This window comes from Netta rufina (assembly GCF_964035555.1).
Source record: "Netta rufina genome assembly, chromosome: 3".
In the NCBI taxonomy this organism is placed as follows: Eukaryota; Metazoa; Chordata; class Aves; order Anseriformes; family Anatidae; genus Netta; species Netta rufina.
The window spans coordinates 52144996-52171768 of NC_140125.1; the positions used below are offsets into that span (position 1 = coordinate 52144996).

At 39.9% G+C, this 26773-nt stretch overlaps 1 protein-coding gene across 9 annotated transcripts in view; it reads left to right on the forward strand.

Annotated features, from left to right (window-relative positions):
• The first annotated feature begins 383 nt into the window (after positions 1–383).
• Positions 384–26773, forward strand: part of STXBP5 (syntaxin binding protein 5) — a 111551-nt gene continuing 85161 nt past the window's right edge. For all 9 annotated transcript variants that reach the window (XM_084283522.1, XM_084283524.1, XM_084283525.1 and 6 more), the window contains exons 1-2: positions 384–730; positions 2392–2489. In XM_084283522.1, the coding sequence (XP_084139648.1) occupies positions 578–730; positions 2392–2489 (251 nt within the window). In that variant the 5' untranslated portion in view covers positions 384–577. The remainder of the gene's footprint in view (positions 731–2391; positions 2490–26773) is intronic.

The following is a 26773-nucleotide window of genomic DNA, read 5'->3' on the forward strand; positions in this document are numbered from 1 at the left end:
AGGAGGAGGAGGAGGGAGAAGGAGGAGGAGGAGGAGGAGGAGGAGGGCTGGGGGAGGCTGGTGGCTGCGGGGGCGGGCGGCGGCAGCAGCCGGGAGAAGCCCCGCCGGTGACTGGCTGGCGGCACACGCAGCTCAGCTCCGAGGGGGCGGAGGGAGGGAGGGAGGGAGGGGAGGGCGCTGCGAGGCGGCGGGGGGGGGCCGAGCAGGGACTGCGGCGGCGGGCGGGGGGCCGGGTGGCACCATGTGAGGCGGCTGCGCGGCCGGGCGCGGAGGCTGCGGGCGGCTCGGCGGCCGGGAGGACGGGGTGGGACGGGCCGGGGCGGGCCGTGAGCCCCCTGCGGGCGGGGCCGGGCCGGGCAGGGCAGCGGCAGGGGCAGCGGCAGCACAGCACGGGCTGACCGGGCGCCGTTTGCTTGGCTCCAGCCGCCGGGCCCCGATGAGGAGCGGCGCTGCGCTGCCGGACTAACGCGTCGCCCTCCCGCGGGGGCTCGTCTGCCGCCGGCGGGGCGGGGGGAGCGGGCGGAGCGGGCGGCGGCGGCGCTCCCCGCTCGGCTCTGCCTCGGCGCCGCCGCGAGCCATGAGGAAATTTAACATCAGGAAGGTGCTGGACGGCCTGACGGCGGTCTCGTCCGCCGCCTCGGCGTCGTCCGCCGCGCAGCAGCAGCAGGCGGGCAACCGGGAGAGCGAGATCCAGGAGACGCTCCAGTCCGAGCACTTCCAGCTCTGCAAGGTGAACGCCCCGGGGGGACGGGGGGGAGAAGCCGCGGGGCTGCGGGGTGCCCGCGAGCAGCTTGGCCGGAGACTCGCAGGGCTCGATGCCCACGGGGTGCGCCCGGGCTTCGTGGGGAGAGCGGGGTGGAGGATGGAGGGAGGGCTGGGGGAGGGAGGGAGGGATGCCCGGCGGCATCGCGGCCTTCAGCGGGAGCTGGCGGGCCCCGAGGAGCGGGGTTTGGGGCGCTGCGTGCCGGGGAACGCGGCTGCCCGCTGCCTTTGCGCCTGGAGGGGGCCGGAGACGTTCGTGGTGCTGTGGCTGCAGTGTGTTGCCAAGTCGCCGGGGCTGCTGTTGCAAAGGTTCTCCAGAGACGGAGGAAAAGTTCCCTTTTTTTTTTTTTTTTTTTTTTCTTTTTTTTTTTCATTTGCTTGCGTGTGATACAATAACTGCAGTTAGTGCCCGCACGCTTTTGGAAAATGATGCAGCGAATTAATCCGCTAGCTGTACCTAGAGGAATACAAACTGATTTGAATATCAATACCCATTTTTATCTTTACAATGCACCCGTGGCCTAGCTTGATATGGCTGAGCTTGTTTGTGGATTCGCCTCCTTGTTTTATCTAGTATTGCAGGTGTTCCTGCCACTTTTACAAGTTGCTCATGAAGGACACGGCGAAGAGCAGGGCTATTGCTGCTTAGATTTTATTCACAGTGAAATACCAAGAGTTGTGAGCTATGCCTGCAACTTCACTGAAGTAAAAGGAGTCTATCTGAAGTTCGCTATGAGGTCCTAAAATAACCCTGAGTTAAACTAAAGGTTTTGCAGTTGAAAAGCCAGAGTTTGTATGGCTTACGTTGCATACATCTATAGTAGAAGTCAGAATAGATAATGCTTTTATTCTTGATTCTGATTAATTGCAGCCTGAGAAGTGTAATGGGGTTGTTGTGTGGTTGATTAGCCAAGACTAATTTGGTAATCAGAAACCCAGATGTGCCAACTGCTTCATATTAAGAAAGAATCCCTTGGTTAAGGAGGCTTGGTTTGTTTTTATGGCATGTTTTCTATTTGTCTGTTTTCAGGAGCATTTATTTGTTTGTTTTGAGGGGAAGCAGAGGTTGAGAGAGATGCTCTGTGGAGGTTGGGCTGATAATTTATTGTTTTTGTTGTTTTTTTTTTTTTTTTTGTAAAGGTGATGAGAGAGTTTGCACTGTCATGTGGGGCCTGTTGGAGTGAAATTGAAGAAGCTCTCACAAGCAGGTGTAGCAATTTGTAACAGTTCTAACAACAAGTCTGGCTTTGTTGCCAAACTTCCTAGGAACATCACAGGTTTTAATGGGTTAGTGCCATTCTTAGGGCTAAAATAGGAGTATTCAGAGGATGACATGGATGGAAAAAAAAAAGCCATGTTGATACAGTCTTTGTACAGAAATAATGCAACATTCACATTAAGTTTCAGTAAGTATGACTGTCATTTGGTGATCAAGGGTGAATGACTGGACCAACTTTAAAAAAAATCTTTTATAATTGGTGAATATAGGACAGCTGTTATTCTCAATCTGTGGGTTTCTTTCTTAATTGTGATTAATGCTGAATCCTATTCCATAACATATGATATTGATTCTGTTTATTTTTGGTCTGCTGCTTGTCCCATCATTACTACGATGCTCTGACTTGTTAGACTGTGCGCCATGGTTTCCCCTATCAACCTTCAGCCCTGGCATTTGATCCTGTTCAGAAAATACTGGCCATCGGGACTCAGACTGGAGCATTAAGGCTGTATCCTTTCCTATTCTGAAAAGGAAATTAGCGTACCTCACACAAGTCATGTTTTGATTCAGCTGCTGGAGCCTTTCAGGTGTGGTGGGAACCAGGTATGCAGAAGGGGGGGAAAAATCTCTGTTTTCTGGTGGTGGGTGGCCTGGCTGTTCTGCTTGTTGTGTGTCAGTTCAGGTTGTGTTAATGCTATGAGGTATGGCTGCTTAGTCCCCCTTATCTGCAGTTAATATATACATTTTGTAGAGGATTACCTACATGCTGACAAATTAGAAGCACAGTCAGCTGCTATAAAAAAAAGACCTGTCTGAGGGTCTGTTTCATTTTCTGCTATAACCCCTGGAATTATAAAACTCCATGCTACTTGTATTTATTTATATATATATTTTTTTTGTGTCTTGCTCTTGAGAGAAATGTTGTAATAGTGTAGATCTTACTACTGTATTGCCAAAAGGTAGTTTCAGGTGGGGATGTTAAAGGGTGTGGGAACAGTATTTCACTAAAAGTTTGTAACTGACAGAGATGAGCAGATTAAATTCATGGAATAAACCAACAGTAACCCTTCTTCTCCATGTTCAATAAAAAGTGAACTGTCCATATGCTCAAAGCCATATGGTACCACATCTGTACTGTACCACCCAAGCCACATAATAACATACGTGTTTAAACTTTTATTTTAAAAGAAGGTGCCCTGTAGATCCTTTAATCCACACTAACATTGCCTAAACCTTACTTTGCAACAGAGTAGAATGAGTTGATTTCTCTCTTGTCCTGGAATTGTCTGAATTCTGAGAATTTTTGGAGAAGGCTTAGCAATCTTGCTAGAAAAATCGAGTTAATTGTCTTTAAACTGCAGGTAAATGTCATCATTCTCTTTCCTTTGTTAACTATGTTACTCTACAAGTGGACATTTTGTTTCCTTCTGTAACATCAGTGTTCTGTCTAAGGTTAACTGTCTTTAAAAGGTTGTCTTTGACAAGTGGAGAAGTTCGAACTTCAGTATTGAAGAAGAGGTTGAACTGAAGTAACTTGTATGAAAGACATATTTCTTGTCGCTTATCTTTGACTACACCCGTGAATTGCTTTCTAAATAATCAGGAGAAGCCTAGCAGGATTGCAAGGGAAGCATCGGTTGCTGTGAGAGGAAGCAGTAACATGAACAGAAAATGTTTCCTAAGGGAGGAAGTTTCATGCTGAGACCGAAACATTTGTGTTCCACTAACTTAGCCAGGGTCAGTATCTATCTCATTGCTGACTTTCAGTCTTGGAAGAACTGTTTTAAAGCCCTCCATTTAGCCTGATGGGTTAGCCCAGTAACCCAACAGCGCTGCAGAGGTTGTATCTCCTGTGATTACTTGCTTTTGGGTAGGGATAGGTGCAGGCAGAGGGGATAGATTCAGATACACTGTAAATGTAAAACCAGGTTCACTTTCTGCGTAGTGAAACCTAGGAAGACTACTACTCTTGGGAAGGAGTGGAACTTGCAAGAGCTGTTTATTTCACCCTACTGCTAATGGACAAAAACTGAACCTCAAATTTATTGGTAACTACAGGATGTCTTACCTGCTGAGGCTTTTACTAATGATAAATTACGTGCAAGGATTCATTGCATGTAATCTAAGCCACACTCTCTTTAGAGCAGCAGAAGTGTGTCTTAACTGAAATGAGGTGTGAACTAGGAAGACTGAGAGCGAATAAAGAGGTATTCATTGAGATCTAAATTTTAAAAGTGTAAGGAAAGTCAATCCTAATTTTCCTCTTCTGTTGTGAGGATATAGAAGTAAAGGAAGGAAAATGCTTTCTTCCTTCATTGTCTACTGGTGGATGGGAGTTGGGTATTAGCGTTTTTCTTTAGTCTTCAAGTATGGACGCAGCTTGTCAGGCTTTCAGTTCCTTTCTATTGCAAATAGGTGATCTGAGTAATTGCAAAGCAACGGGGTGTTTTGGTTTTTTGAAAAGGTATTAAAGATAAAATGCTCATAAGAAATGTAGTAACCTGGTTTAGATTTAATTTCTTTATGTGCTAGTGAATACTACAGCCCTGATTTACTTACAGCAATTTATGAGCTAGTCCCTTCTTAGAGCATGTTCTCTGTATTTGAGCAGTTTTCAATTCAGTTATTTTAACTTCAGTGTTGTCTATAAAAGGTTAATGTGAGCAGGAATGTTCTCAGTCATGCTTCCATCTCGTTCTTAATTTTGAGGACTCTGTAAACAGTGGAAGAAAAAATGCATTGCAATGCACAAATACTGCTATCTCTACTATTGGTACAGTTACATGTTACAGTAGAACTAAAGCTTTTTCTGAAGAACCAGAATTTGTCGACAGAAATGCAACGGGAGTTCACTGATTTAGTATATTTATCAATTAGAGGCAAATAAAGACAAAATAGCATCAACATGATATTAAGCTCTGAGTCCACAATGTAATTGTGAAAATGGAAATACCGAAGTACAGGTTGCATGTTTCTCTAATCAGATGGGAAATTGAATTAGTACTTTGTTAACAATGTTTGTCCCTATCCTAAGCTTGACCAGTTAAAATCAGAAGAGCACTGTGGAGTTGGTGAGTTAGCATGCAAGAGATAGAATTTCACCATTTCATTCCCATGACCAGCAGTTGGTTCTAGACCTTGCAGTTTTAAGAGGGAGAGGAGTCCATAAAGTAGTAGAAAGAAACTTTTTTTTATACGAAAGTCACTGAAGTGGTAGTTTAGTAGTATTCACTAGCTTAATTTGAGCTGCTTATAGCTTGTATCCTGCCCTCACCCCCTTTTAAAACAACAAACAAATCAACAATGAAAAAAAAACACCTTACTGTGTATTGGGAGAAGTTACAAAGTGTGTACATGTATAGCTTAATAGAATACAAACCTGGAGAGGTGTCAGATCCTGGACCTTCTGCACTTGACATAGAACAGCCAGGTGGCGTGAACATCCTCCCTGACATTAGGACCTGTTGAAAATAATTGAGCAGTTTGATTTTGTGTTCTGTATTTCAGGAGAAATTGAGTGATGCGATAGGAACAAGAGCAGAAGTGCACTTTGGAGCAGCATTAAAAACTTGAATTTGCATATCTTGTCCATACTCGCAATTATCCACTCGCTGTGATCCAGCTGTTCCTCTGTGTTCATTGTGTTGATCGAAGGATGCTCATTCAAGCTGTTTGAGGTGTCTTGAGTCTTGCCTGGTGGCCTGGCCTTCATGTGTGGCATTTCTACCTCGGGCTTACTGCAGTGTTGGATGCTCGTGAATGTGTTCCCCACAAGGAACAATTTTCTCACTATTTATACATGTCAAATTTCAACAGCAGCATAAGCTTCTGGGGACCTCACCTGCCACTGCAGGCCAGTCTCATCAGCTTCTTCGTATGCAAAGCCATTTAGCTGTTACAAGTGTTGCTATCACCTTCTGGTCTCCTGTCCCAGATGTGTTGGATATAAAGCTGTAAGATGTTCATCTATCTTTTGTTTCTTTCCTGAGCATACCTGAACTGTTACAACAGGACACACAGTCCAGAATTTTACGGAAGTTTCCTGCCTAACAACCGTCTGTGCTTTACTTTCCCAGCACATACCAAAACCTTCTAATGAGTTGGGTGTATGTACTTAAGGTCTTACTCACCTGCATGGCTCAATGGGGCAGACTCTCTGTTCCTTGATATCCTGATGGCTTGCAGTGTCACGGGTAATGGTGCTGCTTCTGTGCTCTTGTTTACTCTCACTCTTCCACTTGAAAGTTCCTCTAGGAGTCAAATGTGACCTGACTGCAACGGCATTTGTGCAGTGGAGAGGTTTGATAAACATGAAAAACACTTTTTCAGGATTTGTTGGTACTTGGAACGATGTTTCCTGAAAACTTTGTAGCTAGTTGTACAGAGCCCAGGCCTTAAAAACAAACAGGGAAGCTCAGCTGTGATAGGAGGTAGGATAAGCTTTGAGGCGAGAGCAGATAATTTGAAGGAAACTTGCTGCCTGCTGTTTAACTATTCTGTCTTAAGGTAATTCAGTTCTCTGTGCCTTAATTTCTCTATAGCAAAACCAGGACAGTAGATCAAGTAAGTCACATCTTAATTGTCTGCCAACATGAATACAGCATTTCTACTGGTGCTTCACGTCTTTAATAAACTTTCATTTGGAGCTTGCAGCTCAGCTTCTCACATAACTGAGAGTCTGAAAAGACCATTTCCATGAGAACTTCTTGAAAAGGAAGGGGATACCCGTACAGTAAATGTTATGCCTTCCACACAGATCAAATTGGCCATGAGTCTTTATTTCCAAGCAGAATAGGTTCTTTACTTAAAGAGTGTTTTTTCCTGTTGCAATCTCTGTTCACAGGAAGGAGAAAAATTAGGTTGTTTGTCATTCCGTCATTAAATAACTGAAGATCCCAATCATTCTGAATGTCAGCATCTGTTCATTTCCCCCCATTCTTTTCAGCAGTAAAAGAAGTCTCTTACGTAAGCAAATGGCTGAAGTTTTCATATATCTGAGGCATATAAAACTTATTTTCTGTGACTTCCATTCTCTGGCCTTTGTGAGAAGATCTCACAACTGTAATTCTTTGATCAAAATAGCTCAAAGCCTGGATGTGCGGTTCCTTGCAGCTTCTGATGAAATGTTTGTTATAGCATCTGAATAGTTCTTCTGTGGATGTGTACCATAAAATTCAAGCAAATCAGTGAAGTCTCTAAAGTTCTAACAAATTTCTATGTTAAACTTGTGACATTATATCCATTAACAATACTTTTTTTTCATTTGCATTGTTCAAACTACAGAAGGTAGTCTGATTATTCCCCCCTCATACTGAAATATCAACAGGAGTTGTTTTTTTGTTTGTTTTGAAGTAGCTGAATACCTGCTCTTTCTTCTGTCAGAAGGGCAGCAGGGAGATGAGTGGAGTTCTTTTTGCAGTATTCAGAGCGAAGACTTCAGTTTTTCAGACCAGGCATCTAACTGTGAAGTTGGCAGTGCTTCAAGTGAGAGACTGGATCAGATAAATTTGAGAGGTTGTGTCCAACCTAAATGATTCTGTGATTCTACTAAACTCAAACTAAACTAATGTTTTTCGGAGTGTCAGGTTTTTGGCATGTGGATGTTGGAAGAGAATGGTTTCAATCCGTGCCCACATTCTTCTGGACTTTGAACAAATGTTTCTGTTTGAAGAAGAGTGCATCAGTAAAGCTTCTAAAAAATATTGCAGTACTGTCATGCCAGAGCAACTCTGTGATTACCTATTAATGAGAAAATGTTTTTTGGATACCTCACCACCCAATTCACATAGAGGAGGAGTGTTTTTTTTTTAAAGTACTTTGGTTTTAGCATACATTAATCTTATCACATTTTCATTTCTTTAAACGTTACCACATTTCTTATCACATCTTTCAGCACTTAGTTCACATGAATATCATCAGCTCTCATACAGCTTGCTTTTAATGGGGGGAAAAAAAATTCCCATCCCCTAAATGAAGAAAATCCATCAACCTTTGGATACACTGGAGTGAAATATGGTCAAAACGATGGTATGGTGTGATGTGTAACTCTTAGAAATGCAAAGAATTATAGAGAGTTAGTCCTACAGAGAGAAAGCTTTGACTGAATTCTTCACAATGTATAGGGTGGTTTACTTTTAAAATTTATAGTTATTCGTGCTGGGAGACTTACTGATACTTAAAGTAAGAAAACTGCGTCATCTGTTTGAAGTATTATCTCGTCTTGTAATTCTGAACAAGAGCTTGCAGTGATCACTGTTGTTCATAAATACCTGAAGTATAATTGTGTTAAATCTCATACTATAGTTTATGAAAATGAATTTTATAATGAAAACTTTTCATCCCTGTTGTAGCTATATTACTGACAAAGTGGAAACCTAATGGACGTAGCCTTGCAACCTGAAACTTGCTGGGTCATAGTGAGCTTGGGGAAGGGAATATCTTCTGGAAAACAAGTGAAGTTTTCAAGGCTGCAGGCTTTGCTGTAGCACCAGCAGGGTCTGTTTCCTCGGATCTTCTAGCTGTCTGTGAAATGCTGAGGTGATGCAGTTTTGTGATCTGATGGTTTTTTGTCCTCACAGCACTGAACCAGAATTTTAGGGTAAAATGTAACAGGGAATTAGACAGCTGGGACCCAGCTTAGGCTTTCAGGTTTCTGGTACAGTGCCCAACTCTTAATTCGACATTTTACTGGATTTGTTCTTTCTCAGTCGCTGTGGAAGGGCTTTTAGAACTGAAATAGCATTATTGCTGCAGGAGAAGAAATGAGCAGTTTTGGTAGTCATGGCTGGAATAACAGAAGTGGCTCATGATTTGAGATGTGATAAAGCTTGAAAGCACAATTTAAGATCGTAAGCCCTTTCTAACAAAACTTCCTGTTTGTCAAAAATTTTGTAACTGCATTAGATTTCTTTTAAGTGTCCAGCACATCTGTGTTTTTTAAAAAGAATTCACAAGGTAAAGCTAAATGTTCTTACAGAGTGCCTTTATCACAGAATGGTTTGGGTTGGGTGATCCTTGGTTAAAGACCACCCAGTTCCAACCCCGCTGCTGTGGGCAGGGACACCTCCCACCAGACCAGGTTGCTCACAGCCCCATCCAGCCTGGCTTTGAACACTTCCAGGGATGGGGCATCCACAGCTTCTCTGGGCAGCCTGTTCCAGTGCATCACCACCCTCCGAGTGAAGAATTTCTTCCTTATATCTCATCTAAATCTCCCTTCTTTTAGTTTAAAGCTGTTACTCCTTGTCCTATCACTACGCTGCCTGATAAGGAGCACCTCTCCTGCTTTCTTGTACGGCCCCCTTTAGGCACCAGAAGGCTGCTATAATTTCTCCCCAGAGCCTTCTATTCTCCAGGGTGAACAACCCCAGCTCCCTCAGCCTGTCGTCATAGGAGAGGTGCTCTTGGTCGTCTTTGTGACCCTCTGGACTTGTTCTAATACTTCAGCCCCCAGCACAAGGACGTGGAACACAGGACTCCAGGTGGCGTCTCACAAGAGCAGAGTAGAGGGAGCAATCACCTCCCTTGCCCTGCTGGCCACACTGCTTTTGATGCAGCCCAGGATAAGGTTGACTTTCTGGGCTGCTACTGCATACTGTTGGTTCATGTGAGCTTCTCATCAACCAGCAACCTCAGATCCTTTTCCTCAAGGCTGCTCTCAATCCATTCTCTCCCCAGTCTGTGTTTGTGCTCAGGCTTGCCCTAACCCAGGTACAGGACCTTGCACTTGGCCTTGTTGAACCTCATGAGGTTCACCTAGGCCTGCCTATCAAGCCTGTCCAGCTCTTTCCAGATGGCATCCCTTCCCTCCAGCATGTTGACAACACCTCACAACCTAGTGTCATCAGCAAACTTGCTGAGGGTGCACTCAATTTCACTGTCCGTGTCACTGGCAAAGGTGTTAAACAGTGCTGGTTCCATTACTGACCCCCAAGGAGCACCACTCATTGTTCTTTGATTGTGACCATCCAGCTAATTAAAGTGACCAGAAGTGCCCTCACTTACTACTTTATATGCATCTTCTTGCTCTTCTAGAGCATCTGTTTCTTGATTTTTTTTTTATTTTTTTTTCCTGTGTTGTTTAGTGCTTTTGGAACAGTAAAAAAAAAAAAAAAAAAAGGCATTTTTTATCAGGGTTCCCGTAGAACATTTGTTTATATAGGGTAGTCTTTGTAGCACTTCAGTGAAAGAACAGAATCAAACCTGCAAATTGTTATGTGCCTGTTTGAAGTTAAACAATACCGGAAAACTTGAATTTTAGGAACATTGTCCTTTGAAGTTAAACAATACCAGAAAACTTGAATTTTAGGAACATTGTCCTTAATCTTAGTTGTCTGGTAATGGTTTTGCATTTGGGGGAAAAAACAAACAAACAAACAAAAACTTCTCAGTTCTGAGAGAGTAAATGTTGCAGTAAGTCTTTAATCCCCTGGGTCTTCTCTTTTCTTCTTGCTATTCCTGATTTGACCCGTCCTGGAGTGCACCGTTGAAATGATCATGCTAATTTATTTGAAAAATGCTGATTCTTAGACCTGCAAAGTACATCTGGTTAAGTAAACAAGACTCTAATTCTCCAGAGATCTAGTTCTTTGACACACAGAGTATTTATTTGTGTGCTGACCTGAGAAAAAAGTTTATGGTACTCATGAATGAAGACTGTGTATGAGAGTGCATTGCTTACCACTTTTTTGCCAGTACACTTCCATCAACTCTTACAGTTATCTTATTTTACTGAACTTAAGTTTGAGTTGTAGTATTGTAATTGACACTTGAGTGCTAATCAAGGCTATGCCTTGGCATAGGCTCTTAGTATTCAGCTGGTGGTACTTACGTGACCTTTTGTGTCAACACTTCTGTTGTAGGCACTTGATAATAATAATAATACAGCTTGTGTTTATCAAAGAGAACACTAAGTTACTACTGGTGTTGACTTCCAGTGCAAATACACGTAAAGCTCTAACAATGCAATTCAAAGTACTGGCAGTGATATTTGCACCACTAAATTTAGGCAGAGTGTAAAATGAGTCTTAGAAATAGCTACAAGTGAAATATTCACTAATGAGGATTGTGGTAGAGTGGTAAATTTCCTTATTAGTTCATTTCTAAAATACGTAGCAATTCTCTCAACCTCTGGAGATTCATACTGAATCTAGATTCATCTTGATTTTTACAGTGGTTTCATGAAAGTACTCCTTTCGTGGCTATCATTTAGTCTGATCTGACACACTGATGTTCTGTTTGAGACTCTGCCACAAATGAGAACCATTTTGTCTTGCAGTTAAAATCTCTCCTTGGTAAGAGATGCCTGCTTTTATGTCTGAGATCTGTACAACCTGATGAAAGCCCTGGTCTGCATAGTAGTAGTTCTAACTTAATTGCTTCCTGCACAGAGCTAGTCTATTTTAAATCTGGATAATTCTTTTTTTTTAATAAAAAAAAAAAAAGTATGCTAGGTATTGATAGTGCTTATACTGAGATAAAATCAACCATAACTCAGCAATTGATATAGCTTAAATTGTATTAGGTGAAATTTTTCACTTGTGTTCAGGATATGGCTTTCCCAGTCATTTGTCCACAGTAATTCTACTCTGCATTGGTGTTTCTGTACTTAAAATTCAGAGTGAATGAGAAATCCTTATCTTAAATGTCAAGAATAGTGAAGGTAGGTGAAACTTGAAATGGGTGTTCCCTGCTAGTGCAGAAAACAAAGTGCAAGATTAAATGTTTTGAGAAATGTAAGGTTATATTGACTGAGTCAATTAAAGCCTATGAAACTTTTTTTTGTAGTGACTCTGATCTTGAATTACTTGACCAAGTGCTGTGCAGTGTGAAGCACTGCAGTTTTCAAAGCTGTCTACCTGATCACTGTTCTACAGAGAAGTTCATCCTTGATAGGAATAACTAAGGCTACACTTGTTTATTTGTTAATTTTACTGAATGTCGTTGGATTTTTGTTTAATAAATGTCTTAATCAGGTAGTGACAATCTGTTTTCTGTCTGGGCAACTTGAATCTTATTTTCCTTTCATAATTAGATGAGAAAATCACAGTGGCCACTGCATGTCCAGAATAATTGTTAGCAGGTCCTGCTCAAACCAGACAGTGCTCATGAAAGCAGCATGGGTGGAGAGGAGATGGGGAGAGACTCAGGTTCTTCAGCAAGAAGGCTGCAGACTGCACTCACCCTTTCATGAGGTTTCTCCCAAGACCTAATTGTCTCATTCTGCTCCTGTGTTCTCCTGAAAAACATCCACAGGAACTACCTTGGCTTTGGAAAGCAGCAACTAAAGAAAGGATGCAGGTCCAAAGTAAGCAAGGCCCTTGTGGCTCTGCTTGGTGAGCTCCTGCTTTAGTTCATGTGATTGGTGCAGTTTCAAGCAGAGGGGTGCACTGCGTAGCCTCTTGAAGCTGCTTCCAGGCATGTACCCTGTATGCGTTCGATTAACACCAGATCTTTGGTTCATGCTAAAATGAAATATTTAACACTTAAGGAACAGCCAACTAAAGAGGTAATCCAACTGGTATCTAATGTTTTTCATTGCCTCCTCTGCTGAAGGTCCTGCCTCTTTGTGGCCTAGTAACACCAGCTCAGCAGAAGATGGACAAAAGCAATTTGCATTTTTCTACTTGCTCATTACGGGAAAAGAATAGAATGCTGTATTTTTGTGATCACTTAATGTTAAATTGATAGGATTAACTTGCTTGTATTTTTTTAGCATATGCTCAATCCAGTCTTACTACCTTGTTAAACAGAACAGATGTTCATCTTCACAGTTGAAAAACATTCTTGACTGAACTTTGTAGTGTTGGTATTAAAGCTTTAGTGATGCTTATTAATATGCAGAGTGAGCTTCATAACAATAATTTGCACAGCATTCCCTTTTGTACAAGTATGAAACTTGTGCAGTAAACTGGCACAGTGAAATTAGTTTCACAGCCACCTTTAGATGTCAGATGAAAAGCAGAGCCACCTAACAAAGCAAAATACAACTCTTCCCTCTACACCCTTGCCCAATAAATTCCCATTTAGGTGACTAAATATAATGAGATCTCTTGCTGGCAAGGTGAATATCTCCTCATTTGTTAAAATAATTAGGTGGCAAACACAACATTTTGGGAAGAAATCCAAGTGAGTTACTGAACTTATAGAAAAGAGATTGAATAGCCTACCTCTTTAAGGTAATGTCCCTGCCTTTTCATAAGGGCTGCTCACCAAAGGAAATAGTGTTCATATAGCAGCCATTCCCATAGGATACTCTGCTTTTTAAAAACTTATTTTGTATTTATTTCTGTTAATAAATAAACACAACAACAACAAAGCAAACAAAAGGCATGTAAGTTCAAAACTTATTTTTTCAATTCTCTACAGTGTATGTGGCTGTTGACGCAGGGTACTTGACTGTTGTACCCGTTTTCTTTCAGGCACTGCCTATGGAGATATCAAAGTACTATGAATATAGTCCCAATTGCTTGAGCAGTGAAAGGGATTGTTTAAAAAGAAAAAAGTGGTGGGCAGTGACATAGAATGGAAGAATGAAATTTATCCATTCTGAGGAGGATGCTGTAAGGAAGAAGCAGCAGGAGTTAACTTCTATAACATTCTTTTCGTACTTCAGTAGCAAAGGACAAAAACTTGAGAACTATGGCAGTTTAAAAGAACTGTGTGTTTTGTTTTCCTTATGAATGTTCTGTCAGTAACTTCTAGATCAAATAAATGCTGTTCTTGGGGCAGAGGGTGGAGGTAAATTGTGGAGAGGTGGTGGCTTTTCCTGAGCAAATTGTCCAACTTTTGATCATACGTTTTTTGTTGTTGTTGTTTTTTTTCTGCTAGCAATTCCCAGTGGGAGAAACAGCACAACAGAAAGTGGTAACAGTGAAGTACACTTAGAATATACTGAAGAACTGCAGTTTTGCATTTTAGCAAATAAACAGAAGCAGTTCCAGCATTTTATGATCGTCTTGTTATACGTAACTAACAATGAGTTCTGTCATTTCCAGACCAGGATTTTGATGGCGTTTGTGCAGCCTCTTTACCTCCTGTAGTTTTCAACAGAAAAAGTAACCGAAACTTAGTGAAGACATGTATTTAATGCAGGAAAGTTGCTTGTAAGACATACAACGTGGCACTAGTGGTAACAGCCATAAAGGCTTCTGTTACTGTGGATAGCAAACACAGCTCTGCAGTGCTAATATTTGAATGCGTTGGTATCAGTTTGATTCCCTGCTTTGTGGAAGAAAAGACCTGTATTTAGTGTAGACTTTTGATTTAAAACCAGCTCAATTATAATACCAGCGATTATAATTCCAAAGGGGCCAGTGGTGGTTCTGTGTAGTTTAAATTGCAAGTATTTGATAGTCACTAAAAATTGTAATCTTAATAGGTTTGCTCCATCCTAAAATAGCTAAAAATTAAGCTGTTAGTACTATTGCACCTCAGGGTCAAGTCATCTGCCTTGGCATAGTAGGCACTACAGGTGGTCAGTGTCACCACTTCAGAAAATCTTAGAATATCCAGAGTTGGAAGGGACCCGTGAGGATCACTGAGTCCAGCTCTCCAGTTCCTCCAGGCAAACAGGAGCTGGCTACAAGAGAAGTACCCAGTGCATTTCATTTCATTTGACAGAAGTTGTAGAAATCCTTCGTTGAGGTTATGGGCAGGCTTTTATCCCTGAAGTGCTCAAAAATGACCTTAGCTTCTCTATGTCTAGTTGACCCTGACCTGGGTAGAATACTTACACACTTAGCTGTTACTTTGCTGAAACCCTTTTTAATAAGGATGGCTTTGAAAACAGGAAAAAGTGCTTGTTGCCTGCTTTCAGGTTAAATTTGGGTTTTCCTTTACAAATGTAGTCTTCCTCTATTTTCAAGACTGACCTGAGGAAAAATATCAGCTCCTAGTGAGGCTGTGGAAACTTGGGAGAGTTTACTTCAATTCCAAGAGTGTTACTTAAATGTTTAATTCTTAAGTCCTTGGTATAATTTCATAGCAATTCACCTCTTTGAATTCAACTTGAATATAATATTTTATATTAAATACATTTAGAAACATGTAATATACTGGCCAGATTTGTGTGCTGTTCTTACATAGCACATAGTGATGATGTAGGGGATGGTGCCGGAATGTGCGGGCCTCTGGTTTGAGTCAGCGCAGTGGTTTCTGTGGTCGTCAGCTGGCTCTTGTCAGAGGAAAGACATCCTTAGCTGTGTGGCTGCACACACATCTTCAGTTCAGCTCAGTACTTTGCATGGTGATTGTTTTTATAGCACACAAATTAAAATTCTCTAAGCCTGTACTGTCTAGTGGCAAGGGGATAATCCTTGCTGCTTAAGCAAAATTTGTCTGATGCCTAAAGAGCTGATGAAACAATTTCTGTGGTATGGCGTAATGTAAAATGCCAAGGGTGTTGGTGTGTTGGTGATGGTGAGTTTTGATGTCAAAGAAGCTGGCATGGAAACTTGAGTGTGATAACCACACTGTGATCTGTTAATGTTCCTGCCTTTTTTTTTTTTTTTTTTTTTTTTTTTTTTTTTGACTGTAGCTGAGGTTATTGTTGCAGTTAGAACAGAGTGCTAAGCAAGGTCAGAAGCTCGTGGTGCTGAGTAAGATTTGAGGGGGAAAACTACTTTGTGCCACTTAAAACACGATAGCATCTTAGCACAGTAGTTGTACCCAGACTTGACATTGAAGATGTCAAGAGGTGTGTTTTCTGTTCTAAATTTGGTTTATTCTACAAACAAACAACCAAAAAGCACAAATACCCTTTAAAAGCGAACAAACACAACACAACTCTACGTGTATTCTGAAACCTCTTGTTGGCTATTATATTAAGAAGCGTATTATTGTACATATTACAAATATACTTTATATTTGTAATATGTACAAATATGTATAAATATTTATATTTATACTTTATTTGTAATATAAAATATAAAATATATTTTAAATATAAATTTATATTTAAAATATAAATTTAAATTATAAATTTAAAATATAAATAAATATAAAAATATAAAATAAAAATATAAATTTGCATATTTTATACAATGTGCAATTTGGGGGGGAAGTTTACTGCTAATGAAATTACTCAGTTGGCAATACGTGTTGTTAGTCTTTTTACTGTATTATTACAACACTTTTAAAGATGACCAGTGTAAATGCAGTCTGTGTGAGGGATGCTGAATCTCTATAAATATTTTCAGTTCCTACTAATAACTTTTGAAACACCAAGCAGCCTCAAGTATCTTCATAGCTCAGTGCTTGACTGTCTGTTACTCCTTGTTACTTCTGTGGTTGCCTTTATTAGTAGCCATTTTATAAAATTGCCATTCTCTATATCATTTTTGTCCCTGTGTGACTTCAATGTGGGGGGCTGGAGGTCTTAAATAAGTTCCTTCCTCACTTGTGTTGGAGGAGATTGTTCTCCTTGAGGAGAGTGTTGCTGTTTTGCATGTTGGGAATTTTTTGTTAATAGAAATAATCTGCTTATCTTTCAGAAAAGAATAGTTGGTCTGTCTTTATCATAAATGTTTGCAGTTTTCTGTGTCTATAGGTGATTTATTTTTCTCATGGAGTAACTTCAAAAATGCTGTTTCAGTTTTTGAGTGTTCATTGGTACAGCACTGCTTTTGTTAGTTCATCATAGCACTTCGTGGTGAGTGGCCTCTTCCAGCACCCAGCACAGATATGCTCTTGGCAACTATCTCAGGTGGTCTGGGCCTAATAATCAAACTTTCTTCTTGCTTTTCTGATTCAGGAGGATCAAATTTGCTTATATATGTGGCTTATGGGAAGAGATGGCACTTGGTTCTAGTGAAAAAATTCTTTGTCTGTGCTGTGCAGCCCTGTTGATGGCAGAGTGGCTTTGAAGGCGACCTGCTCTCCCAAGTTTAGAGTCGCACGGACTTGGAACATGTGGGGGGATTTGTTGGTGATTCCCGATTAATCAGCCTTTCCGGGAGGCTGGAGCTGGGACCTTGGCCATTCATGGGAAAAATGAGTAGTAATCAGACTTGTTGTGCTAGCATATCAAATGGGTTTTGTTTGTAGCCCTTGGATGCAAAACTAGTTGGGATTGTAGGCAAAACACTTCCAGATTTGTAGCACTTGAAAGAAATAAAACAAGTCTGCAGGCAGTTTGCCCAATAAAGTTTTTTCTTAGGAGAAGACAGCTTTTTTTTTTTTTCTTTATACATGTTTGAGTTGAGTTTAGCTCAAGTGGAGTTCTTTAGTAGCAGGAAGGCTAATCCTTTTTTTCGTTTTTTTTCAGTTCCCACAGATGTCTAGAATGGTATATGTGCAACAGGGTTGCTTGTTCCTGCTTAAAGGGTTGACGTTCTAGTATGCCCACATCTGAAGGAAGTAATAAGCTTTGAATGATATCTTGTAAACATGGTATTTACATGTATTCTCTTTGAACTTTTCTACCTAATTCTTGGGGGGAAAAAATTTCCCCCCTTGTTTTTGTTTTTATTTTTCCTTCTAGCGTACATTTAAGAACATCATCACACTATGACAGGCTTGGTATGACAGATACCAACTTAAATGCTTATTGTATCAGCTTATATTTGAGTGTCCCATGGTTTTTATTCATTACCATGTACAGCATATGTAAAACTACTACATGTTGCAACTTCTAGTGATTTCGGTATTTGGTGAAGAGTTGCAGCAGCGGTTTCTTGGAATATTTTTTGATGGAAGGCATTACAGAAGTGAAGCTTAACAAATGTTTTCACTTTCTTCTTATTGCTGAGTAATAAAAATCCATATAATACTCAGTGTTTTAAAAAATAAAAGGGGGGGGGGAGGGTTAACTGTACCCTGAGGGTTTTAAGCAGTGAATTACACTGTATCAGTGCAGGTTCTCCTGATGTGAGGCAGGTCTCAACTCACTAGGCTGGATTCAGTTTAAAGGTCTGAACTTGCTGCTTCGAAACCTTTTTGAGTTTGGGTGGGGAGTCCTGTTCCAGAGACCTCTGCTCTTGCCTGAGTCCCTAGATATTGTCATGTTGTGGTATTTCTGCAGTACTGTTTTCTACAAAAATTTACCCAGACAAGCTGAGAAACCCTCTGGCATCTGTAACTTCAGGCTTTGAAATTAAAACCTCAGTAAAGCTCTGAACTGGTCTGATAGCCTACTACAAACAGCAAGTGTTTAAATTTTTTTGGGGGGTGGGGTGGGAAGTAGTACTGGAACTAGTAATGATAATAGCAATTATTTGATTTTTAGAATCGCTGACTTTTGTGATACTTAAAACAGTGGTTGTTTACACCTCTTGGGGTGGCTCTCAAGAGCAAATGAGTTGCTGAAAAGATTCCAGTTAGAACCAAAATGCTCAAAAACCGATCCAAACTTCCTTAGTTTTTTAACTGTAAAAATGCAATTAAAGGTAACAATTTCTTGAGGAATCCAGCTGGATTTCTCTTCAAGTAGATCTCTGTACAGCCTTGGTATTTATCTTTCCTTCTTTCTCTTTACCATTTTAAAAAAGGGGGGAAAGGTGAGGGAGAGAAGTGGTGGAAATGAAGATCTCTTTTGGCATTTGGAGAGCAGACTGGTAAGTGAAGGACACAGCAGCACTTTGCGTAGAAAGGAAAAGCTCTAGTCTTTGTTTCTGCAGCTTTTCTAAGACTATGCAGCAAGACAAATGCTCAGCTTTCTTTTCCCCTGCTCCCTGCATTGACCCTTTCCTTGCTCCTCATAAATCAGATTTCAAGCTATTAAATTTCAGTGCAGGCTTTTTTGAAGACAATCTCATTCTTGCAGAATCTGTGCTAGAAACTTCATTCAAGCCGCAGGATTGCAGAGGAACCTTGGAGGAGCTGGGCAGCAAAAGCAGGTATATTTCTGTGGGTTTTAGCCAGAGATGCATGTTGTCATATATGTTTTCCTTCGAACTGTTATATGGAGAGTTCAGTTTCCCCTTTCCTGGGACTGTAACAGTTTCAGTTATAGGAAAAGAGTTAAAGGATGAGGGTATTCCTTTACCTGGGGAAAAAAAGCTGAGACATTTAATTTGTGAAACCTGGTATCATATGGCTCTCTCTTGTAATAGAATTACCCTGTGTGTGGTAACTGTTGTTAACGGTGTGTGTAACAGTTTTCCATGACTGCAGCATTTTATGCAGAGCCTCTATTTTAGGATATTGAGGTAATGCTGGCCCTTTTGGTGGGCTCTGCATCTAATCTAGGTTTCTCTTCTCTTTTCAGCTTCCTATTTTCATAAAGCTTACAGGAAAACATTATCTGCAACACTTCTTCCTTTCTGTCAAACTTGAACAAAATAATTCTTCAGCCTTAAAATGATTAAAATAGCAGATTACAAAGAAGTAAAACATTCTTGTGATAGCAGGGAGGATGAGCACTGCCTTAAATACCAGATATTACATGGAATCTGATGGGAACTGGAAGTGCACAAGGCCAAAAGATGAGCAGATTCTCTAAACTATCAAAAAAACCCACAACCAACAAAAAACAAAAACCCACCCTCATTTAAAGAAGCGAGGTGTGCAAGGTAGTAGTCTCCATGCAGTCAAATTCCACCTGGAAAAACTGCAGGAAACATGCTTAGGATAACTACTTTGGACTGGGCTGTTCTGTTCATGTTATTTTTTCCATCCTTTTGTAGTCTTAAAATGGGCAGTGGATACTTGCAGTGCTACAAGACTTTAATGAATTCTGTCCTTCCTAATCTTAGTAAGAGGTATGTTTGACATGCACAGCCATACCAAGCAGTAGTGCTGTGTTCATGCTCTCATGGGAATTCTGTTTAGCACAGGGTGATGCATTTCTTGTGGCCAAAGGAACTATCTGAAGTATACAAGTACAATGAGAAAGAGCAGGATTTAAGGTGCCATCTACAAAAAAATTTTAAAAGAAGAGCTGAGATGAAATAGGAAGCCTTCTATCTACTATATTCACATTTCTGTAATATCAAAGAATTGAATATTGTTTTAAATTGATTTAATGGCCATCTCTCTTTTTGACACTATTAATAAAGCTTAGGCTAAATCATGCCAAATGTTTACTAGTGATAGTAAAATAATGCCTAATCTTTTTTTTTTTTTTTTTTTTTTTTTTAATAGAAGACCTTTTGGTCTTCTGCATTTCAGGAGATACTGAATTAAGGTTGCATAAGCAGCTTCGAGGAACAACTTCAACGTTGTAGTCTTTCTCAGACTGGCTTCTGGTTTAAAAAAAAAAAAAGCCACAAAAATGTTTCTTCATGTAACAATGGTTACAGTGGAACAGTGTTTCTTCATGTACGGTTATTTTTGTGATAAGAAATGGACCTCTATGTAGTAAGACAAATGTCTGGACAAAATAGCAATATGGAATTGCATTTTGGCAAAAAAAGTAACAATGTCTCTTAATGTTTTTGCATGTAAAAAAGATTCATACATGGTTTCCTATGAAAAGTACCAAATATTAAATGCTCCAATGAGTATTTCAGATTCTTACATATTAAAAAAATAAGCTTTGCAGCTTCAAGGTAATCATTTGTTTATTGCGAGGACAGTTTCCTTTCTTGATTTTTGTGAAAGAGTGCCATCTACTGAATTGCTTGAATTGTATCTTAGTTCTGTGTGGTGGTAATATTGAGCTGGCCTTCCATAAAACTGTCACTACTGCTTAGATAGCACTGAAATGCAAATATGCTGTGCAAAATTAGAATTTATGTTAAAGTTGGAATTGTAATGCTCTCTGGTCTTATTCTAGGACAAAAGATTTAAAGGGTTAAGGAGGTAGAAGTGAAACTGGGACTCAGCAGGCTGGACTAGCTGCTGCTCAGTTTGGAGGGAGGGAACTGAAGGATGGGCTTAGATATGAATGAGGTTGAGATGAAATTCTAACAGTCAGTGTCTTCTGCCATGAGTATCTTGTGTTTTGTGACTGAAAAATAACTGAATAAGGTATGTTTGGCAGGCAAACGTTAGGGGAAGTATTTTAGATCATTCTGTCTTCCCCAAAATAAGGGGTGAGACATGTTTCTGGACCCAACAGTTGCTTTACTGTCAGAAATTGGCATTAATTGACAATAATTGATTGGGCAGGGATTGGCTATGTTCTTTGATAACATTAAGTTATTGTTGTAAGGTAATATATATGGCTCTTTATGCTTTTGTAAGTTAAACTAAATAGGTATATAAAAATTCACTTAACATCTAGTTCAGCACAGTACATTTGTTAATGCTGTTTTTGGCAATATCTGTATGGAATATTTGGACACAGGGAAGAGAGCAAGCATAAAGTGGCCATGCCTTCAGTTGTGGCCAAGAAGCTATGAACATAAGAAGAAAAAGCCTGGTTAATTATTAATATTGTGATATAGCATATGCTACCAGAAGGATGGATGAGATAGGATATTTGTAATTAAAATTAAACAGTTTTAAATGGATGACAGATGAGCAGCATATAACAGAATAAAAAGATTTGCTTCTGAATTTTGATAAAGGTCTTTCAAAGTATGTAATGATTTGCTAGTTTTATTCTTCCGTATATAGTCTTTCCAAAAAAAAACTTCAGTGAGTTAGCAGTTACAACCCGTTTCAGTACATCTTGTGTAGTCAGAGGAACCATTATGCAAATATATTTGTAGCAATTTCCTTCTCTCTCCCCTTGTGTTCTGCCATTCTTCTTCCCTCCCATCCCAAGTGAATAAATGCCAGAAAAATCTTTTTTTTTTTTTTTTTTTTTTTTGCATTGTTGGTGCTAAAATATAGCTTCTAGGCTTAAGTAGTAGGACCTGGATGAGATTCTGTCAGAAAACAAAATGAGTAAAATCAAGGAAATCCAGTAACCTTGTAGGGTTTTTGAAAAATTTGCTTAATCTAAATTGATGATTTTTGCCCCTTGAATTAATGACATGCATTGTTATCCGTGAATTAAATGTACGTAAAATTGTTTTTAATGATAATTCCTTTTTTTTTTTTTTTTTTTAAGTTGGGCTTTAATGCTGTTTTGACTACCTAGTTTACATCTTATTCTCAAGAAAGATTGCCTCTTACTGGCAGGCAGGAGAAAATTCTACTAAATACAGCCCTTACAGAAAATTTACTGGTACTTCTCAAAGCTGTTTGGGAAATGCTGTATTTTTGCCTAGTTATGTAAGTAGCTTTGAAGTTTAAGTATTTTGACTCTTAGCTATTCTTTGTTAGAAAATAGATCTGATATAACTGCTCAATATCCACCATGGATCAGTTTCTGTGGAGGCTAGTTCAATAATTGACATATAATTTTGACATAAGCTAAGGAAAAGTGTTTTTTTTTTTTTTTTTTTAAACCCTTTAAAATTGCTACAACTGCCTGCCTATTTTCACCCTGTCCATGTAAGACTCTCTTTTTCTGAAAACACTATTGAATCATTTGGCCTATGAGGTTTAAAGGAGCTGAGGCTGTTTTCTGAACAAGGTGAATGCTTATGGATGATGATTTGCATTTATGCAGGAACTGATGTTATCAGTGACTGACTTGGAAGTTGAGAAATCCTCCTTCCAGGGGCTTGCCTAGTCACTGGTTCAGTGGAATTTCTGCAGCTGCAGGAGCAAGCAGCAGTAGTTCAGCCAATATGGCATTTGAAATAACAAGATTAAGATCTAAAATGAGCTGCTTGAATACCACATGTTCACAGAATCAGAATAGCTGGGGTTGAGGGGGCCTCTGGAGTTCATCTGGTCTAGCTCCCCCTGCTCAAGCAGGGCCACCTGGAGCAGATTGCCCAGGGTGTTGTCACCCTCTTTCGCTGATACTAATTGGACAAAGGAAATGCTGAGTTTAATTTTTTGGTTGTTTTCTACCCTCTGGGAAACTGTGAACTCAAAATTATGAGTGTAAATGAACTCCTGAGTTCAAATGGTATCAAATAATATCATGACAATGCATCTCAAATACTTTTTTGGCCACATATAACCCATCTGAATGTGGCTTCTTAGCCTTCAGTGGCCATATTTAAAAAATAAAAACAAACACAAAAAACTCATCACTCAGTACAGTTGCTCTCAAAAATACCTGAACAATGCTAAGGTTTCTTGGAAATGAGAAAAACGTAATGGTTTGATCTTTGTGTGTAAATGGTATCTTTGGAGACCGTAAGACCATAAGAACTTACCTTCTTGGGTGTTTGTGGGTTTTTTGAGTGTTAGTTCTGTTTTGGGGGACTGTTTTTTTTTTGTTTGTTTGTTTGTTTTTTCTCCTTTCTCTCAAGGAAGGGAAGACCTTTGGAAGGTTAGCAAAAGGTTTTCCCAGCACTGAGATCCTAGTGTCTTCTACAGCGAGGTGCCTTGCATTTACTTTCATCTTTATGACTAATAGAAAGAAGCTATATGTAGATTTTTTTTCATTGCCTGGAAGTTATTTCTTTACTGTCTAGGGATGCCTGAGTTGGTTTCCAAATACAATATATATAATGTTGATGGTTTTTTCTGTCCAAATAACTAGGTCAAACTGTATCAGCTAATTCAGCAAGTGCTATATTTGATGCACAGGCATTACAGCCAGTGTCTTCTGACTGTCTGTATCTGGCATCTTTTTCCTTATCCTGCTTCCTTAAGGTCAGTTTCCCTGCCTTCTCCACTTCTTCGCCGGCAGAAGGAGAATGCATTACAGCAGTCCAGCTGGAATTCCCATAGCCAGCTGTTGCTGGTAATTTGATAATATTCCCACCTGGCAACCTTTAATCTCAGTTTTGAAGCTAATTGTACTTAGTGTGGAAGTGCGGATGACAGCACTATGGTCCTTGTAACAAAGCAGTAAACTATTCAACTTCCAAAGAGGGTGGTGGCTGTGAGGTGTGGCTGTGCTTTTCAGGAAGAAATAGTGGGAGTTAGTGGAGCCTGCATTGTGCGGACACTTGTCCTGGCTTCTCTTCACCCTGTTGCCTGTTCTTAGGCCTGCTTGTGGCTGCAGCTCCTGTCCTTGAAACTTCTGGCTTGTACTGGGGAAATGTGTGGGAGGGTATGGAGGTGAAGGGCCCTCATTGTCACTAGAGGAGAACTTGGGGGGAGCTGGTGTTTGGCTGTACTTGGAGGAGAGGAGAGAGGAAAAAGTGTCCGTAGAAGTGAGTTCAGCTTCTCTTCAGTGTTGAAAGAGTATTAGCAATGTTGCGTATTTCTGTGCTTTTGTAATTCGTGTATGAATTTCTTGGTTTTTGGAAAGCAGCAATATGAGCTTTATGCTTTAAGGCTGAAGAAAATGAGACCTGCTCATTAATTAACAAAAGCTTGCTTTTTCAGATTAGCGGTTATCCCTTGTACCTTTGATATGTTACGAAGTTTTCTCTTGGTTGTATATCCTTTGTATTTTTAAAATAAAAATAGCTCTTATTTTCTGTGGAGATGGCTTTATTTCATGGCACTCTCCTTTATTCCACAGTTGGTTGTAGTTACTGTTAGTGTGACAGACTTTGGGGGGAGCTGCAAAGAAAAAAGCCTAACTACTACTGCAAAAAAACTCAGGCTTGGAGTTACTTTGGTAGTACGCCTTAGTAATGGAAGGATTAGATAAAACTGAAGAGGGGTCTTAATGGCACCAAATTCATCCAGAGGGATGTAGATGGTCAGAAGAAAGGAGAAATCTCATCAGTCTTCTCAGTAAGTCTGCAAATTGGACTAAGACTACCATTTTGCTAAATGAAAAAATCTGAGAAGTCTTACAGCTTTCTTTTGGAGCTGTACCTGACCTTAAATTTATAAAAGATCTCTGCCTTTCATAAGTGCATACTTATTATAGATTAATTTATTCATAATGTTGCACCGTCTTCACCTTCCCTAAGCGCACTCATTGAGCAGGGTGAGTGTAGCTCTTGCTGGGCCGCTATTTAAGGTAGGGGTCGGAAAAGTCAGAGCTGGAGAACTTAAGGGACCTGATTTTTAAAACGAAGAAAAAAATTAAGTCTGTGTGTGCAAGTGCTGCAATTCTGGGTAAAATAGTTTTAACGATTCTAGGTATGTAAGAGCAAGCTGTTTCATTTAGAGATGTGGCTGTTTGTTTTCCTCTTTGCATTTTAAGCTGTAGCACTGTTTATGTAAAAAACAGAAGCCCTTGTTTATTTTTTTGCCTGATGTTGTCACTTTCATAAAGGAAAGTGGATGTGAAATGTTGCTGAATGTTATTTTATACTTTTGCAGGCATAAACAGTGAGACTTCATGAAGAATAAAGACCTGCTTAGCTGAGGGATGTGAATACAGCAAGATGCTATTCAGGCCTAAGATTTTGGAAAGAAATTCTATAATTCTGTTTTTTCTTGAAAAGTGGTGATATGCTACCATATTGGGCTTGACATGAAATCTAAAACACTCCCCCAAATGTTCTGTGACTTAATTTTATCCTGTTTATTGGTATTAAATGGACATGAAAGGTCAAAGCTAGTTTTGTAGACAGTATTGAATGTGGTACTTCCCAACTTCTGGCATAACTCTCTTGCTGACTAGCTGTGTATATTGATAAACTGTTCTTGGAGGCTGTTTCTGTGAGGGATTGTATAGTAAAAATGCACGTGTAATCTGTGGTGCTGTAGAGCTATATGCTACAGACTGGTGTATATAAGAATATTGTAAGCAACGTATTTTGTACATAATTCATATCAGTAGTATGTATCTTCCTCTACTAGGAGATCTATTTTTCTGTCAAAGTTGCCTGATGTTTAAAAATTGTGTTACAGCTACAGGTGTTACGGCTACAACTTTAAGAAGTATCTGGTGATGAATTTTAAAAGCTGTTAGTTCTGTATTTGTCTTGAAGATCCCAAACTATCATAACAGTGGCAAATCTGATACAGGAGTATGGTCTATATCTTGTACTAAACTATCAAAACTTTATTGCAATGTATGAACATGAAGGTGGGGATAGTTTGAAAGGTATCTTATATTGTAAACGTAGTTTTGTATTTGTAACTGATTTATGCTGGGGGATTGAGCTGATATAGTTACAAGTTTAATCGAACTTACTTGCTCATGTTTGGAATTAGGAACAAAACAGGAACAGTAGGAAGAAATGTGTGGAAGTGAAGGAGGAAGGATTGGTATTTGATTTAAAAAAAAAAGCAAAACAAAACTGCTCTGAGCAGACTATTTCTTCCTGAGCAACCCTAGTTCTTTGGCAGAGAATTTTTCCTGTCTATAGCATGAAAATGCTTTGCCCGTCTTGTCGTTATCCATTATAATCTTTGTTTCAAGGACTGCTACGTGGTAGACGGCCACTGCTTAGTACAGTGAGCTCTCTTGCCTTAAGCATTCATACGCAACAGCTATAGAGGAATTGGAGAAACTGCGCTCCCTGGAATACTGTGTGTTTTGTATGGTTCATCGAGAAATGCTTAACATGGAAAGGGTATTTTAACAGCCATGTGTTCTTACAGGCATTGGGATAATGCCCTCGTTACTATGCTTTAACTTTTGGTTAGCCCTGAAGCGGTCAGGCAGTTGGACAAGATGATCCCTGAAGGTCCCTTCCAGTTGAACTGTTCTGTTTTCCTTGCACAGTCAGTATTTGTAACATGCTTTTTCAACACAGAATACCCCCACAAAACTGCAAGGCTTTGCATTGCTTTAGAAAAGAAGATTAATGCTGATTAGGAGAGTGATATTAATTTGAGATGAGAAGAACAAATTTAGCTACCAGGTGAAAAAGTGAAGGCTACATAATCCTTGGTTAGAGGAACTAAATGGACTGACTGCTAGGACTGTTTGCACTTAAATTTTTTTGATAAACATAAGCAAGATAAGAGATCAAACTCTGTTTCCAGATCTGCTCATGAGGCTTCCACTACCTTGTCAAAAAGCAGAAACTGCCTCTGTAC